Source organism: Melopsittacus undulatus, chromosome 1, assembly GCF_012275295.1.
Source record: "Melopsittacus undulatus isolate bMelUnd1 chromosome 1, bMelUnd1.mat.Z, whole genome shotgun sequence".
Taxonomy (NCBI): domain Eukaryota; kingdom Metazoa; phylum Chordata; class Aves; order Psittaciformes; family Psittaculidae; genus Melopsittacus; species Melopsittacus undulatus.
In genome coordinates this window covers 88,787,251-88,808,047 of record NC_047527.1, presented here as the reverse complement: position 1 = coordinate 88,808,047, position 20,797 = coordinate 88,787,251, and the positions used below count along the sequence as shown (strand labels likewise).

The 20,797-nt window shown below is 37.9% G+C and overlaps 1 protein-coding gene across 1 annotated transcript in view; it reads left to right on the top strand.

Annotated features, from left to right (window-relative positions):
* The window catches only part of LOC115946659 (uncharacterized), a 67,744-nt gene that overhangs the window by 16,288 nt on the left and 30,659 nt on the right, over positions 1-20,797 (top strand). The window contains exons 4-5 of the mRNA XM_034070207.1: positions 2,291-2,454; positions 7,760-7,919. Of these exons, the coding sequence (XP_033926098.1) occupies positions 2,291-2,454; positions 7,760-7,919 (324 nt within the window). The remainder of the gene's footprint in view (positions 1-2,290; positions 2,455-7,759; positions 7,920-20,797) is intronic.

Genomic DNA, 20,797 nt, shown 5'->3' with positions numbered 1-20,797 from the left:
CCCCACACCATTTTTGCCTTGCCAGAAAGAGCTGCTCAGATAAGAGAGGAATTTATTCTTATTTGCCATTCAGACTTTTGCCTCTCTGGAGGGATGTCAGAACGTGACTGCTGTACAGAGGATTTTCGTTGGTAGACAATTTCTTTGGTAAGAAAGCAGTGAAGTGAGCCAGCTTTTATTGCAAGCAGAGAAGATAGAACAGAAAGATAGAACAGAACTGGAGTATTTTATTTTTTTTGTGATGAATATGGAGAGATCTGAACTAGTGACTAGTCTTTATATGCTATTATGTGTCTCCTGGGGACCTGTAATTTCCGTTACAGAAACCTGACAGTGTTGCAAAGTGTGGAAAGAGAGCAGAAATATATTCAATTATCTCAGTCCTTGAATAGCTCATCATTGGATTTGTAACTGCCTTTCTGCTACTACACATGTCACCTCAAACATAGCCAAAAACAGGGAGAAAGATTTGACTGTTCCTAAAGATTAGTCCAGGCAAGTTGGTCAGGAAGGTGCTGGTTCCTTGAAGTCTAAAGGTCACAGACTCCTTCTCTGAATAATAACGACTAGAGTTTTTTGTGTTGAAGTTTCACATCCTTGAAAAATGTGTCAATGTGATTTAACAGCTGTCACTGTGTCACTTTAAAAAGCAAAAGGGGAAGAGAGAAATTTATCTCATCTCTGAGCAGAAGACCTATGATACGTAGCTGAATTCTTCTAAGTTGATCCAGCAGAGGGCAACAATATGTCAATACAGGAGCCAGTTCTTAATAGCTAGATATGGGGGGATAAAAAACAAAGTCAATAATAAATTTTTGGAAAACCTTTTTCTGCATCTTACTGGAAGTATAATAAAACATAGAGTGCTACAGAACCCTCAGGAATCTTTTTGAATCTTCGCAAAAATGAACAAACCACCTTATTCCCAATTAAATTAATATTTTATTTCTATGAATATTAATTCCTTATCATTATTTAGTATGATAAAGATTTATTTCAGCTTCAGTAGAATGAAAATAGTTATACATGTTTTTTATTCTAGAGCAGTTGAATATAAACTATTAATAGCATATCTAAGTAGGGTGTATGACAGTCATGTACCTTTGGAGAAGCTGTTAATGGTACAACTTGTGACTGCTATTTTGTAAAGGTAAGAGGTGTCTTTAATTCTACCACAGCAGTGGGAGTATGATACAGTCAGATCTCTTCAGAAGTACTGTTCTCTTTGAGTCTCTATCTCTTCTCAGGAAAGAAATAAATGAAGATGTCTGATGTTTGTTGGTTCTTCCATGTTACAGGCTATTCTTTGTGGCTTCCCAAACTGGACTGACTGGACACTAGGAATGGAGGATGAAAGGAATATCTGATTTTCTGACTTAAAACATTGCAAACAGACTTGATAATGCATGTACATAAATTAAAATACTGTTTCATAAGGAAGAATTTGTCTTTCTTTCACTGAAGAAAGGTCAACCCCTTTGGGCAAAACTTAACAAAACCCTTCTGGTGCCCCCTGTTGATCTACTTGTAGTTGCTTTCTCCATTTTTCTCACCTCATTGGGTATCAGTCAAGCTTTGTGAACCAACTACCTTCTTTGGCTGATGTTGTTATTTGCAAAGCTAGTGGAAAAGCTGTGCTAGGTGTCAGCTAGCAACAAGCACAGATGCCCTGACACTTCCATTTGGCATTTCAGATAACATGATGGTTACTTTTGTTTTCCAGTGGTAGCACCAAACACTGCTCTGAAGCTGGGAATTGGTGTGTTTACACCCCCCAAAGTGCACATGCTCAAAATATTTGGGATCTTGCTGAGTCTGAAAGGAATCAGCATTTTTCTTGTGACAAGGGCAAGTCATTTTGAGACTGGTCACTTTGGAATTATGCACTGGCACAAGTGTTTTCTGCTCACTCAGCACTCCTAAAAGCAGAAGTATAAATCGTTCAATATTATACTTCTCTGGTCATTGAAATAAGGCAAATTTAAGTCTTTTTCTTACTGCACTTTTCCTGAAATATGTTGATAAATCTCACATTGAATATTTTCCCTGTGACAATAAGCCACCTATATAGCCTAGGTTTTAATTGTACTTAAGTAAACCAGAAAACAGAAAATATCTGACGGTTAATTTCAAATTCTGTGTAGCAGAATCCTAAATTTCAAGCTGTGTCCACCACATATTACAGTTGAAACCTCATAAAGAAAATAATGTTTTTTTCGTGGTGCCTATAGGTAAAATAGTCTAACCAGGTTTGGCATTGTCTCATGTTGATTATTTTCCCCCATGACAGCGACTTGGGAACAGTGTAGAGAAACCTATTGCTGATGCTGCCAAGCTCTCTTGGGTCTTTCTAAGAGCAGAGGAGTCGTGGATTCCTGGAGCCTTAATCACTGTGATGCTTTATACAATCATATTCATCATCTCATCAACAGTGTTGTATCTGTACTTTTTAAGGTATGTCTCTTTATCTCATTATTCCCTCAGGAGTTTAGGCTCAAGTCCATTCTTCTGTAAGATAAAATAAGGTGACATGAGAGAAGACATATCAGAGTCACATATCCAGAGCCCAGAGTTGTAGACAATCCAGAAGGGGTTAACTCCTTCTTAACTTTTAATGCACTGGTATTTGGTGGGCACAGCGAGTCAGAGAAGGAGCCATTTATTTCTTCAACCAGAACACAACTGATATAATGATTTTTCACGGATTCTAGGAGCTTCGGTTTCTTTAGCTTTAGACAATGGTGTCTGTCAAGGGTTTAAGCTCTGAAGCGTGTATATCTTTTATACAGGTACTTTGGAGGACTTTTGGTCTTCCAAGCAGAGTTTTGTGAGAAATAGGAAAAATTCAGAAAGCAACATATGATGTGATGTACAAAATCTCTGAGTATGCAGTGACCCACTGAGTCTTACAGCCTTTTGATGAATAAGGATTTTTGATTTGATATGACTGAGGCTTTAACCCACTGCATGACATGTCTTAACCTAAATAATTTTTCCATTATTTTAGCCCATTATCAATATTCAGTTCATCCTGAAATTTAACCAACTACCTTTCTCTCCACTTTTCTAGTAGACACCATTAGCTGCATTAGTGATTAGGGACAGGTGTGGGACACTGAAAATGAACAAGATAGGTTGCCTAATATATCGAATGAAAAAGTGTATTTTCTTTTGTCTGAGTGACTCATCTATAATGCAGTGTGAGTTTTGTACTGACCCTCAATTCACTCAGTGATGAAGATTGAGTGGTGGCAAGTACCTTTAATGCATTTCCATATGGAAATGCAAGATGCAGGCAGGTGTAAGAATACAAAAGCTCAGCATACACCCTCCATCTGACAGAATCATCCCCCAATCTCCTTTCCACAAACTCCATTGCAGCAGGCAAAAAAAGATAAATGGCAATTTAAATTTCTGCAAAGTATTTCAAAGCTCCTGCATTCCTGGAAGCCGTACACAACTCCAATGTACTGGTAGTCTAGTTAATTAGTTTTTGAGATGTTAATGCCTTCTTAATCATTGACTTAATAGTTTTGAATAGCTTCATAAGTTTTAGCTGCTGTCGTTTATTACTCAGGAAAATTAATTTAAATTAAAACATTTGTAAGGCAGGTTTTTATGAGAATATTACCAACATCTTCATTGTCTGGGGAACAGGTGCATGATCATCAAAGGTTCCTTTTCCTTCTGGATCAATTTTCCCATAATGTTTTCCAATAAAGGGGTGGGGGAAGAATGTTACTAGGGGAAAAAAGTTGTCTTAGTAAGACACATTTTAAAAATGATTCATAGCAAAATGCAAAAGCAAAGGGAAGATAACAAAATCTGTTACGGTGCATAAGGTCTTTGAAGTTCTTTGCTTGATAACAAAAAATATTTTGAATACCAAAGTCTGTACAGAGTAAACTTAAACTCTGAGCTTCTGAATTTGGATCCACTTTGTCTTTCTTGTATGTCCACAGCCCAGCACACTGGGAATCTTAGACCTGGCTAGGGCTCTTGAGCAGCACATTGTCAGGCCACTACTGATAACATTAAAACCTTTTAAAATGTTTTTAAAGAAAGCATCTCTGCAATTTATTACATTGTTTCCTGAATATTGATGTAACAATAGTGGTGAGGCACTGGGGTGGGTTGCCCAGGGAAGTTGTGAATGCTCCATCCCTGGCGGTGTTCAAGGCCAGGTTAGACACAGCCTTGATTGATATGGTTTAGTGTGAGGTGTCCCTGCCTATGGCCGGAGGGTTGGAACCTGATGATCTTAATGTTCTTTCCAACCCTAACTATTCTATGATTCTAAGATAAAACATTATTATAACCAAGGCAGTATTATCCCTTTGTGTGAACATTTCTCAGGTATTCTATCTCAAATATATTCAAATTGTAATGTTGATTGATGCAGAAAACATGTTTTGTTTTGTTTTTTGACATAGACATCTATGACATCTTTATCTTGTGAGGTAAATGAATATAAATATTGAGGGATGTCTTCTGTGCCCTAACACACCAGTCTACAGGGAACACTTTGCCTCTTTGATAGTGGAGTTAGTAGCATTGCTTAGAATTACTCAGCAATTTCCCATTTAACTGAAGTCTTCAGCAGTGTATAAAAAAGAGATAAGAGCAGTGAACCCACCAGACCACCAAAGCAAACAGGGGAAATATCTGTTTCTGCCACAGCTAGAAAGCTTCATGGCAGCACTGATGAACAACCAGGAAGCTAATGAAATCATAGGAAGGGGATAAGAAGCAGAAGGCATCTATTTGTGTCTTTATAAACGAACATACCTCAATAAGTCTGGCTTCCCTTGGGTGTCTTGGAAGTCCATAGTACATCCGGCATGGAGAGATATTCTAATTACTTTTTGGAAAAATGAAGTGGCACTGGTTGCAATTCCTTCATTTTAATTCTACTAGAAGTTAGAAACAGTCAGGAACTTGCTGGTGAAATGTTTTCTGCACTGTGAGAAAATGCAGACCCATCTCAAGTAAAAGTGTCTGCTGGAAAGAGTTTAAATGTCCTGGTATTGATTTTTTTTATTAAAAAGCTCTTAAAAATATCTACATTTTTCAATGTTAAGAGAAAAACTATTTTTTTAGTTGTTTTCCTAAAAAGGAAAGAGAAAGGCAACTGTTTTAAACCACTGAAACCACCCTTCAGTTTTTGGTTTATGTAAATTTTTGAGAAGTCAGTTTTTCAATCTGACTCTGGATAGCAAATCACTTCAATATTTTCTTCCTTACAAATAAATGAACTTGTAAGGTATTATATTGGGTCTCATACATCTAGAAAATAGCACATGAGTTTTGTTTTGCTTTTTATTGCATTAGCAATAGAAATTACTACTGTCACATTTCTAAGAAGCCATGTTAAAGAACAAGAAGAAGTGTTTTATTATGTTTTGTGCCAAAGAAAAGAAATTAAACTAGGTAAAGGAGCAGGCTGAGTACTTTTGGGCAAAAGGAACAAAGCTGGAAGACAGGCTTCATGATTTTTAATTAATTCAAAGTTAATTATATAGTTTAGAACCATGTGCTTAAAATCTTCATATAGAAAATGTTTATGGCAGCAAATAGACAGTAATTTAACTGCATTAAATTTTACTTCATTTGAAATAAGAATGTTGCATTAAGTGAGCTTAAATAAATGGCAAGGTCTTTTTCTTGTTTAGCAAGATAAGTGGCAAGTCATTTAAACTGCTGACCTGGAATTTCAAAGGCGAACACCATAGAATATTGTTGTTTCAAGATGAGCAGAAGGCCAGAAAGCCCACCAGCTGGATTGCTAGTTTTTCAACTAAGCACGAGACAATTCTCATTTATGAGAACATTTGCAAAAATGTATTTATTGTGTCAAAAGAATATCTGATGTAGATCCAAGGATTAAGAAACAAACTTTTCTTTGGAGAGACTCCAAAGATTTTGGACTTTGGAAAATTAGGGGTATTAGGCATTTATAAAATAATTTCTCTAGTGTGTTTTAAGATACTGTCTTACTCTGCCTTAACAATGACTTGCATTTCACACTTTAAAGTTTTCTCCAATATTTCTTGGTAGCTGGTTTGTTTATATTTCCTACATCTTGATCAGTTATCTTCCAGCTGCTCTCCTCTTTTGATAAGAAAATCCCCAAATGACATCTTGGGAACTACAGCAAGTTTAGGACTGCAGCTTCAAAAAGAATGTTTCATAAAAGGAGTGTGGGGAAAAAGAGGTACAGAGAGCTCCTTTACAGCAAAGCAGGAGATACATGTCCCTAATCTGATGAGGCAGGCTGCCAGACTTCAGTATCAGAATAGCTACTCCACTACAGAAACTCTTGGATACGGACCTTGACTCTAAGATACGTATTCCCTTTTGAACCGAATGCTAAAGCTCCTCCTGAGAGCAAGTTGAAATACTTTCTGCTGGTGCATCTTATTTCTGTTCCACACTAAATCTCATTTGTGGGCAAAATAGTACTAAGCTGCTTATTGAGTGTGCTTGTCTGCAATTACTGTGTGCACTGTAAGGAGGGATGTACAATTACTGTAAATGTGAACTTCATTCTGATTTACCTCACCTGCACACATATTTATTAGCATATACAAGCCACTTGCAAGACTAAATAATACAGATCAGTCACAAGATCTCCATCTAATGCTGCCATACATAAGAAGGATGAGGGCTCAGAGGTCAAAGAAGGTCTGCCTGTGCTCTCTCTCAGACCTGCCAAGACATTAGTGACTTGGACAGCCCCACAGAAACTTTGGCTTTTTATTGATTGGAGTGCCACACAGCAATCCCTGAGCTTCTTGTGACTACCCAGTCAGACTCTGGGCAGGACAGAAAAACTGAGATTGGCACCAAGCAATGGCTGAATTGTAATAAAGTATTCGCTTGGAAAAGGCTACAAAAGGAAAGACCTCAGTTCAGTATCCAAGATTAAGATTCCAGATTTTCTGATCTTTATTTTCTGAACCCCTGGTTTTGGAATAAAAGTAGAATGAGAAAGAGATGAACTTGAAGAGGTTCCATTGAATTAAACAGCAATGTTTTGAAGTTCTAGAGTTCATCTAAGGCTAAAAATGTGACACTAGGCTTTTTCAAAAGCCTCACAATATTGGTTTCACCTACATTAAGAAATACCACACAGCAAGCTTTTCTTGTGGTAGAGAATTTTATTGTGTAGCACTTACTCAATTCCCTACCACAGCACAGAAATGTCATAGAAAAACAAAGCCAGCAAGCAAAATTAACTTTTCTAACATCAAAAAATTTTTAAATTGTACAGACTTCAGGCTTGGGGTTAAAAAAAATGGTGAGTGGTTCCTTTTTGTATGCTGTGGTTTGCCCATTATTGAACACTGGCATAGCAGGACTTCCATCTATGCCTAACTGAGGAACTCCATGTAAGCACTGGAACTCCATGTAAGCACTGGAACAGTGCTAAAGACAGCCCAGTGGTACCAGGCACTGGACATGTCTGAAGGAAAAAAATTATCAGCACCTTTTGGAGAAGTCAGTATCTTGAAATACTTAACAGAAATTGTCACTTATGTTTACGTGATTTGATTAGGGTATTGTAAAGTCTCAACATGGTTGGGGAAGGTTCTCTTGTGGGAGAGAAAAAAGAAGATTCTTACTTACGGGTAGAGAACACAGTTGGGAAACGAAACCCAAGACATAGAAGTCTACAAAAGGGTAAGACAAGTTTTTTTTTTTTTTTTGCATGAAAAGTCCTTTCAAAAATGAACTTAATGTGCATTTCTATTCTTAGGCTACACAGGGAAGGCTGGCTTTTGGATGTATTTCAACGTCTTCATGGTGAGGAAGGCACATTCTTAGTTCCACTGGACTTAGAGATTTCCGGTCAGGAGCTGAGCTACATTATGAAGAGGGCTGAGCAGTGGAGAGGAAGCAATGGTGAAAGACGAATGGTGAGTGGTGAATTGTCTCCAAAAGGAGACTGTTACATACTGGTCCAAATTAATGCTATGTAATTCTGGGTATTACTTAAAATGACATAGATATACAAGACAGTTATTCTTGGGGTCCTTCTTTGAATGGAGAAGCTAAGAAGCATGTTCAGGAGAATTTTGTGAGGTTGTATGTGCATTGTCTGAACATCCTTAGGGGTTATAATCTGCTTAATATCCAAAGTGTTAGCGGCATCACTGATGTAAAAAATTATCTATGCCATCTGATGGTTCCTGACGTGGTCATAGAGACTTACTACTTGTTTAAACAGAAGTATCATCCCAGATAACTTTTCAGCCAGCTCAGCAAACTGGGGACATGCACAAGTAAGAATGTGCTCCCTGCAAGGGCAAGGAGTAGGGGGTGTGATTTTGGTCAGTCAAATGTGACAGCCATGCTCTCCTTCCTGGCCCTTTCCTTCTAGAATCACACAAAGGAATGGGCCTAGCTGGAAATGTGGAGGGGAAGGTAGTAGATATCTGAAATTGATCTGCTCTACTTGGGTTGTCAAAACAATTCCTTTCTTTTCCATTAAGCCACTAGTCCCGTATACAGACTTTAAGCTGTGATGTGCAGGAGATATATCTGTTTGTAAAGTGTCCAGTGTTAGGGACGCCATCTACACATGAGGCTTCTGGTTATTACTGCTTTCAAAGAATTGAAAATAACAGAAGTAACATGGTGTCATGGTTTAAGCCGAGTCAGTAACTCAGAACCACACAGCCATTCATTCATTTATCCTTTCACCCTGCTCTGGGCTGGATGGGGAGGAGAATAAAAGAATGTAAGCCCCACAGGTTGAGATAAGAACAGTCCAATAACTAAAGTAAAATATAAAACTACTACTAATAACTATAACAAGGGGAGAGAATATAAAACTGAAAAGGGAAAGGAAAAAAATAAATTCAATAAACACAAGTGATGCACAATCCAACCTCTCACCATCTGCCAACTGATACCAAGCCTGCCTCAAGAAGTGATCTGGGACTTCTGGGTGACTTCCCCTATTTTATATACCGGACATGATGTACTGTGGTATGGAATACCCCTTTGGCTAGTTTGGGTCAGGTGTTTTGTCTCTGCTTCCTCCTGGCTTCCTGTGCCTCTCCTCACTGGCAGAGCATGAGGCTTAAAGTCCCTGATCAGAGTAAACATTATGTAGCAACAACTAAAACCATCAGTGTTATCAGAGTTGTTTTCAGACTAAAGCCAAAACAAAGCACTGCACCAACTACTGGGAAGGAGAAAAATAACTGTTACAGCTGAACCCATGGTCAGAAGTCTGTGAGGGACATTTTCTTCCTTGTTTTCTAGCTTTGAATCAGCATTATAGATTCCCATCGGACTATCTTATAAAACAGTTCTTGGACAATAGTGCTCATCAGTTGGATTTATACATCTATGAGTACCTCTGTGTACAATGCTTTGGTAACTCTCCTGCTTCAGTGCAAAAATGAACAGATTCCAGATAGGAAGCAAATTAGTCCTCTTAAGTATGTATGAGTTGTTTGTTTTCTTTGTTTTTCTAACCCATTCGAACAAGTGATTTTAGATTAGGGTCTGCAGGTTTTCCAGTCTCTATAGCTAGCTTTGAAAGATCAGCAGTTTATATAAATATATAGCCTCAGTTGTCACTGTTATAAACATCTGCCATAGCTGTAATTATTTTCCATCTTTTTTGTGATGACAGTTTGGACCCTGAAAGGAAAAATGAAAAAGGTGAATGTGCCAATTGAATGAAAAAGCAGATACTCAGTAAGCTTAGCTTTTGTAGGAAAGTACAGCAGCATCACATTGCATTCCAACAGAGCAGAGGGAAAAGGTTTGAAGGAGTGAATGTGCTACCAAAGCCACCTGACTCAGACATTCCCACTTTTTATACAGATAGCCATTATTTGTTTTACACCAGTAAGCAAATAATGTTATTTATTTATTTATTTATTTATTTTTACTTATGAAGTTTCTACAGTAAGTCAAAACATAACCACTGATGACTGGTTTCTATTACCTTTGTTACAAGTAAGGTCAAACAAAGAACGTAAGATATAATGGACCTCATTTTACCTGCCAAGACTACCAATACCATATGGAAAAATTGGTGGATAAGGCAACTGCAGACAACTACTTTTCTGTTTCAAGTACTGAATACATTTCTAATGATATTACCAGCATATAATTTCTTGCAGAAGTACAGAAAGGGCTGAATGGGAGGAGGAGAGGATGGGGGTACAGTCAGATGGAAAAGAATGGAAATAAAAATTACTTCTCTGTACACAGTCTGTCCCTGAATGGATGAAATTGGGATTGCCCAGATATAATAAGATATCATTATATAACAATATAAGACAACATACTTTAGAGGACAGAACACTAAAAAAAATGACCCATAGCTATCAACATATGTGTCTAGTTTTGCTCTCAGTACGCAGATTGACATGTATGAAATGCTACGCTGAAATGTGCGTACCTGACCATAGTCCAAGGTACTTTAAAATGAACCCAGATTCAGCCAGATCCAGCAGCACAGAGTTTGCAGTCATCATAGAGGGAAGACTCCCTACGCTGCATAAGGAGCAGTGTGCATCTTATTCAACAAATCAGTGCTGCACACTTTTGTCTTTAGGTCCCCAAATTTCCAATTCCTGTTCTGTTTACATCCACACTAATTTCATGCCTCTGCCTTTATATCAGCCCTGACCAAATGCTGTGAACAGCATTAAACATTCCTGGTCTCTATGGGAAACACTGTGCAGACTATACAATGTAAGCAGATAGGAGTAATGTGGGAAGAGTGAAAGTTTGCATCACTGGCATCAGTAGGAACTCTACCATTCACTTCAGTGGGCACAGGATCCACATCACAGTGAGGGAAACTGGTGAGTGGAGGCTACCGTCCGAAACTCCTGAGCTATCTGTAGGAAACATAGATACTGTAAAAAAAGGATCAAAGTTCTTCAGAAATTTGAGATCTTCCCCTTCTGCTCCAATTTTTTGTGTATCTTACCTTGATGGAAACATTAACCATCAAAACAAGTTTCAATAGCAATTTGGCAGATTTATCTTTGTAATAAAAACTTGCTCTGTTCCAGAAATATGTTCCCCACATGGAACATCTCCCTTCAAGACCGAGAACTATATTTTCAGGTCTTTTATGCTCCTAGGCATTGCAGATACTTGAAAGACCTTTTTTCCTGCCGTGAATTTGCATAAGGTATTTATCTTGTCCCTCTCTTTTTGTATGTCTAATTGTACAATGTAATCAGTATGGAAGACACATCACTAGGCCTTATTGCGTGCATTATTAATGTGTTAATTTTTAAATAAGATACCAAATTAACTGTGAGCAATTTTTATAAAGGGAAGCATAAGACTGCCGTATCATACATCACTCCATATAAAAAATATATTTTAAATGGAGGTCATTCAAGTAAATAGTCAGTCAAACCTTCTGGAAAAAATAGGTCTACGTTTTTGCAATATTTTCTTGCTATTAACCATGTGCTTCTCATTTTTATTCCCGGGATTAAAAATTGCCCCATAAATGGGTATTTTATAATATGCTTAATTTCCTATTATTAAATTGATAAATGCAGCAGCAGAGGACACATTTACAGTATGATGAGAATTTAAGGTTATTGCATTTTATAATTTTTATATTGTTCAGAGAAGCGATTTGTCATTTGTGGAATGACATCTACACCACCTTTTCGAAGTATTTTTAGCGTTCTTTAGATAGGAAAAAGGTCACTTTCTGTAGACTAGGAAGACATCACTCTGTTAAACTAATTTGCCTACATGCAAATTTTGTCATTTTTGCCTCATTAACTATTTATCATAGAGTAAAAAAATATATATATTCATGAAGGGGCAGCTAGAAGCCTGATGGAGCTGGAACTAATATTTTGCAACTCTAATGATTTTTTGCATCCTTAATTAGATAGCATGAGGTTGATATGATTAGGGCAGGATGTAGTGTTTTTCATTAAAATACATTTTAGAAGCTGTATTCATAATCTGCCCTTGCAATTAAATAATGAGCCTATGAGTTTAATATTATCGACCCAATTATTATCCCATGGAAAAGTATACCTTTAATAAATTTGTGCCGTAGGACCTTCATTAGCAACAAAACGAATTATTTTTCCAGGTACACAGATTACACGGCCACAATCACATTTATGTAGCAGTTTGGAAGGCACTGTGGGGAGAGAGCCACCAAAGCCCTGTACCATACAAAGACACACTTGATTGATTATTTCAGAAGAAGTAATTTACAATATCTTTAATGAGAAAAGCTGAAAAGAAGTAAAAATGCCACCTACAGAGGCAGACAGAAGCATCTGTAGAAACAAACATTTGTAGAAACATTGTTCTGGGCACCCTCTGCTAAGAGGAAACCTGGACCCCCATTCCTCAAGTTGTTATAAATATGGAGGCAGAGATGAATATTTACTGCTCTTTTGTTGAAGGTGAGTGTATGTTAAATGTATGCCAAGTTCTAGCATCAGGAGTATCAGGACCATTGGCAGATATGAATTCCTTAACCTGCCATTAATAACAGCAGATCAATGATAAGGTCAGGACTCTGGATTTTAGCCAAGCCTTTTTTGGGTTTGGTAGATGCGACTAAAGTGACAATGTCCTGCTGTCCTCACCAAGGAATCAGTTTCCCAAAGTTAAGTAACAGTTCAGAACCAAGGTATGAAGTGGGGTTTTCACCTCCCAAATCAGAGGGGTTTCATTTTATTTTTTTAAAAAGGAGGAAATTATTTCTAGTTAAGCAGGTTCTGACCAGGGATGATTTTCTGTTATGGCTGGATTTGCTGTAGTTGTACAGAGACAGTGCATCACTTCACTCATGTTTAAAGCCTCTGAACTATTTTTTGGGTCAATTGCTATCAACAGGGATAAAAAGAAAAAAATCTGTCCCTCGGTGATTTTTACTGGATTTAGCCCTCAAGGTACCACCACTGCTCGCAGTTGGACCTTTTTACATAATGCTACTAATAATGAGAAAAGTTGTACAAGCAGTAAGCTGAAACACCACCATTACTATACCAAGCGTAGGCCCAAAAGGTTTGCTCATAGAGAGGGTTTCAGACAAAAATGCAATCTCTATAGGCAAGAAGATAATGTGAAACTTACAGTTCAAATAAAGCCTGATGCACTGCAAAATTATTTTAATGAGACTAGGGTTAATTTTCCAATTCTAAAATTATATTATAGCAAACCATAAAAAATTACCCGGCAGTAGTTTTTTGAAAGGAAAATATATTTGTAATTATCTCGAACACAAGATTACTTCAGGGCCTATTATCGACACAATTTTTGGTACCACTTTACACTAATTTACATTTATTACTCTCAGGCCAACTATTAATATGTTAATAAATAAGTCATTAATACTTGTTATTTAATTGCTATCTATTTATTCCTGTTCAATAATGTATTAATTACGTGTGAATAGTTGAGGGCAAAATCCTGCCCTTGCTGGTGGAATCAGCGATGGTGAGAGAGAAAATTGACACAGGATGTGTTGGCATTCTGAAAGCTGGCAGAGAGCAAGTCATTCAACCCATTTAACATGAGGAGGTTAACTTCTTGTAGGGGAAGCTTCATGAGCCTCCAGGCAGTCTGCAAAGCTGCTTGGCCACAGGCTGCTGAAGGCAAGCAGTACCACACCTGAGATCACTGTAATTTGCCTCTTCTTATGGTCCTGTGATTGCTTCCATGCTGGAGTTTGGACTCTGTTTGGAAAGACAGGTTGATAATGGACAGGGAGAAACCAAGGGTAAAGACCGAAGTCCTCAGAGTGCCACCACTACATCTAGGAAATCATGGCACATAGGTTGTAGTGGGAAAGGGGAATAGGCACATTGCTTTCTTGCAGTTGGATATTGGATCCAGAAAAAGGAAGATCTCCTGTCCCCTCCTCCTCTTCCTCAATCCAAAACCCAGACACAAGATCTTTTTTTCCCCTTGTATAAGTAGACCATAGTGTAGATCAAAAAGTGCTAAAGAAAATATGACATAACATGTGTATTTTCTATTTGAAGGCTTAGCAGTACTCTTAGTGTGATTTCTGTTTTTGGAGAAAGATGATATCTAGAAATGGATAGCAAGGCCAGGTCAAGTTTTGAACACAAATTTCAGCCTGTATCTGGATCTGATAGGTCTGATCATCTTAAATCTGATCTCTCTCTGAAGTTGCAGAGTGAATTTTTTGCATGAACACAAATAGAAATTTTGTCATTGCCTTTGATGAAGCCCATTTCCAAAAGATGCATGAAAAGTTGCAAGCATATTTTGGTATAAAGCAAAATAAAAAAAAAAAGAAAGGAAATTATCTCGAAGAGTTAATACCATGGTACAAAACTGTGGGGTCCTGAAGGAAAACCTAGCAGAAAAGAATAGAAAGTGGCTCAGGAATTTGTGCAGAGGACAGAGCCATGCCAAGAAAAATAGAAAGAAATTGAATGAAATGCCAGGTAAGAGAAGTTTATGGAAAAAAATAGGTATACAATCATGTTACTTTTGATTCCCTTAAAAGAATACTCGCCTTCTCAAATTGCTAATTTAGATATGACTGGTCTGCAAATAAAGAAATGAAAACATGTTGAGAAAGCAAAAGATTCGAAAGTATAAGTTTCTTTTTATTTGTCCACTTCTGTTTGCAAATTGTTTCTGACTATGAGTTATACCTTATATATGTAAGTTTTACTTCAGCTATTATATCTTTAAAAAACAACAAATGGCTGAGATCACTGAAGCAGCAGTAGAAGATACGGTCTTATAATTTTGATTTGTGGTTTCTTTTCCCTAAACTTGCTTCAGTGATGTTTTAGAAGCTTAACATTTTGTGAGTTCACTATCAGGTTTCTCTTTCCTAACCTTAACCCATATCGTAAAAAAAATTAAGCTGCTTACTGGAGCTCTCAGTACAGTGTCTCCAGCAATTTAGATCCTACCAAGAATCAAAATGAAATTTTCTATGAGAGTAGCATGGTTGATTAGAAAGCAGTAGCAAAACTGACTTTGAGTATATCCAGAAAAACTGGCAGTTATATGGAATTTAATTCTTTAAGTGCCAGTATGAATAAATCACTGTTGATGTGGGGTAATGTACAGTTGTTTTAACCAGTACAAGTAAACCACCCTGCTATCCAGGACAATTCAGCTCACCATGTTGAGATGACAAGACCAGGCAATAAGAAGTAATCACCTATCTGCTACAGAAATTGTAGGAGGGAAACCTTGACCCCTTTACAGTCTACAGCAAAACTTGCACTGACTTCATTAGGGCCAGATTTTCCATCTGTCTAAGTAAAGGAGAAGGGAGGAAATAGGGCCATGTCTCACTGAACTTCTACGTGATCTGTGTATATAAGGTCAAATTCTCATCTGGGACAAATTATTGAAGGCAGAGTCTGTATTTCCTTTTTTTTTTTAAAGATTAAATAGATATTGAAAGTCATGAGATGAGCAGACAGAAGGCTCAGCCCAGTAATGGGATGTTGGAGAAAGGGATGTTGGAGAAAACAGAGCAAATGTAAGGTCAGAAAAGAGTGTAGCACTCTGTTGCCTCACAGATTTAAAATATAATCATTTCTGTATGAAACAAGGCCTTGAGCTGTGTAGTATCAAATTGGCCAGATGGTTCTGAAACACTTTGCTTGCTATTCTTTCAGAGTATTTAGTCCACAGGGATTGGTGGGCAAAAGGAAGAAAGGGGGGAAATGTGGATGGTCAGAAGCATCTGGAATAGCCAGGCATATGCTGACCATACCCAGGCATGCTATTAAACCTCACAACAGTTGATTAGTAACTTGTCAAGTGTGTATGTGCAGGCTGTGGAAAACAAGGTAATGCAGCCTAGGTAAAGGAAAAGTTTCCTTTGCCTGTGTGGATAGGTCTAACAAGTGGAACTGCTTAAACAGATGTGTACAAAAAAGATGTCTTGTAATAAATTGTAACAGTGGTAGAATAGGTATAATCAACAACTAAGCTAATGAAAACAGCAGTAGAAATTGAGTCAGTAGTGTAGCACTGCACTGGATTTTCTTCATTCCATCTTGTATACCATCTTAAAGAAGAAAAAACAAAAAAGGAAAGAGATGAAAAATGGATATAACCCCCAAACAGCTATGCAAGCTTCTCTGAATCTGAAAGTGGCATGACAATAAATTAATAAAAAAAAGTAAAAAAAAAGGCATACTATGCAGAGGCAAGTATTATGAGTTACAGCATTTATTTATTGGTTGCCATGCGATATCTCATATGATAAGGCTACAAATTGAAAGCAAAATGATATAGTTAAGCTTCATGGAATTTACTTAAGGAGATTGTAAACACAATCTTGTTTTTTGAAAACATGTATTTTGCTTCCCTTTTCAGTGAGAACTAATTTATTCAAGTCTCCTTTGCTGTCCCCATTAAATGTACAATATGGTATTTCCAGAGTGAATGGTAACAAATCATTTTAATCCTATAATCAATACATGAATTATATAAAGGTGTTAGTGCAGATGGACCAAATTAATTGTCTGCTGACATCCTTCTGGTTACTATACTGGCAGAAAGGTGCTAATTTCTGTAATACTTCAACAGACATCCAAACTGTTTTGTCAGAGAGCTTGGACAGTGATGGAGGAGGAGTACACTTAACTGTAATTTTTGTAGTAATTCATGGGAAGATTCATTGACATGTGCTAATGGCACTTCATTGCCCTCAAGATGTTTTCACAACAGAACTCTGCAAGTACCACATCAAGGTTTACGCAGTCAAATAGTTTTTTCTCCTAGCATCTAGATAATTTGTGACCACAGGCAAACTTTTGAAAATCCAAGGTGGTTTGCAACACTCCGTTGGGGTGAATCTGTCAACAGCCGGCTGGTACTGATCGGTGCACTAATGAAGAGCAAGCTCTTCGGGTTTTTTGTCATTTTTGTGCAAGCAATCCATTTCATTTCTCCTCAGTGGCAGGGCATGTTATACATCTCATCCCATATAATCTGACTTACATTATAATTTGATTCATACACAGCCTTTCCACAGAGATTAATTAGCAGCAGGTTTGAAGTTTGCAAGTGAAAATATGATAATTAGTTTTCTTGGAATGTTAACATTTCAGCACTTCAGGTTCTCTCCATCTTTGTCTTCAGTGAAGCTGCAGTAAACGAGCACTATTTCTCTTCTAAATCAGACTCTTGTGAGGTTTGAAATACAGACATTTTCATCAAGCTGGATAATTTCCATAGAAAATTTACTAGCTCATGAAATATTGCAGGAGTAATTCATACAATGACTCCCTCCTCCCCTTGGTAGGTTGAAGTATGATGTGAGCAGTTCTGAAAACCCCCAGGACAGTCACTTATTTAACAACAGTGATTCCTGTTCTTTGCAACAAAAATCAGCTGACTCTTCATTTTTGCACAAAGCAGAATTAACCAATAGGTCTCTCATGCAGTTGTCAAGTAGTGTTGTAAACAAGGTTACATTACCACCTCTGACTTCCTGCGCTCGTTCTTTCTGCTGCAGTGTATAATGCAGGTAACTCATTGACACATACAACATCTCTAAGTCCAATAACTTTGTAGGATCCTGAAAATAATTAGCAATTTAACTGAATAATAAGAACACTCAAAGTTACAATAGTGAGTAAAAATGTTACATGAACTATCAGCCCTGATGATTTAAAGACATAATGTAATTGCTAACAGATGGAGCTGAAGAAGAAACTGACATTATGGAAAAGTTATTGTGGTGTTGTCCATTATGGGTGGGTGTAGCTGTTTAAAAGATAATATTTGCTTAATTCTTTGTGATTTATCATCCTTGGTGTTGTACAAATTTATTTTTTTCCAATTATATGATTTAAAAAAAATCTCAGCCTTTTCTAATTACTGGCTCATCTCAACTTATATCTTTGACATCAGTCATCCTCTGAGCTTGGTCAGGGTACTGTCAATGCCTGTTGATCTACTCAGGTAAGGGGTGGTTCAAATTCTTCTACCCATGTAACATCCAAATCACCATGTGGTTATGAGCTTGCATATGCAATTGCATGAGTTTCATGTGCCAATTATGTTTGTAATTGCAAGCGTGTTTTTGCAGATCAGGCTTTTAATTTTCTTCCTTTAGAGAAAAAGGCTTTACTATTATTGTGTGATTGTTGCACAAAAGGCTGCTAAGAAAGAGTGAATTGGTTTAGGTACAAGTGTGTTAGATAATACTTGAGACATGTTACAAAACTGAAGCCTCAAATAGTTTGCTTTCTAATAATGACCTTTAAATATTCTGGGATCAATCTATATTCTTTTTCTTAAATGTAAAATTCCTCATAGTAACAGCAGAGACTACTGAAGACACTTGCACATAGCAAAGCAAAATCTTCTTGTCCACTGAATAGGGCTGAAGGGACATAACAAGCCTTGAACAAGGTCTGGTGGTATGTAAAACCAGCTCTAGGAGGCTCAATGAGGAGGTTGAGGTCTTGCCACTCTGTATCTGTCTGTGTGGTGAGATTAGCAAAGACTTACACATTCTTCTCAAGACCAAACAGGTCCATCTTCTTCTGTCTTAACCTGAGCTCAAAATAAGAAGCAAACTTCATGCATGAGCCTACAAGTGAACTTTGGCTAAGCTAAAGCCAAGTGTGGGCAGAATGCATGTAGTTCACTGGACTTAGCAAAGACCCATGTCTTTCCTGGTGCAGAAATTCTGTGGTCTACAAACCCCAGCTCTGGCACCAGATTTGAAGTAGTTGCCCTTTGAAGCTGCATGGGGACCATATTAGACTTCCTCTGCTGAAGCCTGTCAGCTCTGTCCAGCTGGAATTTTCTGAAGGGGTCATGATTTTCACCCTGACATGTCAGGACAGATATGCACTCTCACTGTGCTTCCTATTCATATATTTTTTTATCTTGGTGATACCCAGGGCGTTCAAACCAACAGTAGTTTCCTGGGTCTGTCTGAAGCCTGGGATAGTGTCTCTGAGGTCAGCCTGTGAAACTTTGTTGCACGGAGCCTTGTTTTCTGCTGATCCACAAAGAGGGAGAAGAAGCCCTGCCCCAGGGAGCTGAGGTTGTAAGGAATTCCTGCCAACAACACAAAAGAGAAGGAGGCAAATTGACTGTTTTATTAGGAACATGATCTGTAGTGTTTTTCGTCTGGAGAGGGGATTGTTGCATGCTGATGAATATGTGTATCTTATCACAAGAGTGCTAAAATGCCCCTGAGCAAGTATGTTCCTTCAGCTCTCCTTCAGCAGCTCCTGCTATCCCAGCTACTGACCTGTGAAATGTGAACGTCTTCTGGATTTTTCCTCTATTTTGAAAGCTGTTCTTTTCATTTCTTAAAATATCACCCTTAACAGTTAAATGGGAGTTGCATTTGCAAGGCTTTGTGTATTAGTATTAATGGAAAATCTGACAGGTGGTCAGAATCATGCCATTCAGTTGACATGTAAAAACAGGGCATATGGATTTATTGTTTCAAAACTTGCTCGATTTTGTCTGAAACAAAATGGACTTTTAAAAATCAGCATTTCTGAAATAAAACCATGCAATTTTGGAGAGGGTATAAAGAAATGATCAACAGGAAAGGTGGGAAGCTGCTAATTTTGGCCTGCTTTGATGACAACAGAGCCAAACTTTGAGCCTCACAACACCATGATGCTAGTGGGCACTGTTCAGACAGTCTCCCTTCCACATGAATCCTAGGAACCTCTCCTGCTGGCACTTCTCTCCTGCAGGTCCTCTATGGCTGGCTTTGTGAACCACTCACTGTGCCTGACCTAATGTTTTATGATGATCTTGACAGATCTTCTGAGGTGTTTTTCTCCTTCTGTTGACTGGGTGCAGGGACTTACATCTCAGGCTCACAGATTATGGTCCTAAATATGCATCTTTTATCCCTTAACACTAGCATCATCATGTTGATGTAAGACTTTTACTGCTACCATCAGCTACTAGGACTGAATTCTAGTGTTCTCAAAACAAGAGAGGGAAAGGGCAAAGGTAGGCAGTGCCCCGGGGATCTAGGCTCCCCCCAGGCCCTCCCCAGGCTGCAGCAGTAGAAGCAGCCTCTCTGGTTTTGCAGGGCATTTGTCTGGCCAGAATAAACATAAAGGGTTATTTAAAAATAGGAAAATTGTACTTGGTCATTTAAAACAGAACTATTTGTTGTGCCTGTCATATGAGCAGCCATCGAAATCAGCATGTTGGCCATGACATGAGCAATTCTTTGATAAATCAGTCTTTTTGCATAGAAAATTATTCTATCAGAAACACTTTGTGTAGCCCTAGTTTGCAGGCTTGAAGCATAAGCTCAGTCAAGGCATAAAAACCTCCCCTGCCTTGTTTTCTTTTACAGCCAAGATTACCCATTTAGGACTCCCCTTTTGTATTATGGGGTCTTGCCTGGGAGAACAAGCCTGACAGCTGGATCCTTACTTCACTAGTTCACAAAGAAGGATGCTTATTTTACCTGTATTGAACACATTTGGACTCTGTGTTTCTATTAAAAAAGTAGGAAATAATGTAATAAGGTAAAAAACTGTTTTCTGTCTCTTTTAAAGTCAATATAGGTGGAGAAAAAAAACACTCAATAGTGTCTTGTTAAGCATTTTTAGGATTACTCTACCCTTTCCCTTGATTAGTCCCTCTTTGCTGAAGTCTGATGAGCTTCAAATAAACTGAAGGCTTGTGAACCAGGGAGCCTAAGCCTTCCTGCTGCTAAGGAAAGGTTTATAGACTAGTTCCTTTCATTATCGCTTTATAAATGGCATTGTTTGAAGCAGTATGTAGTGCAGCTTGAATAACAACTTGGAGGATGTTA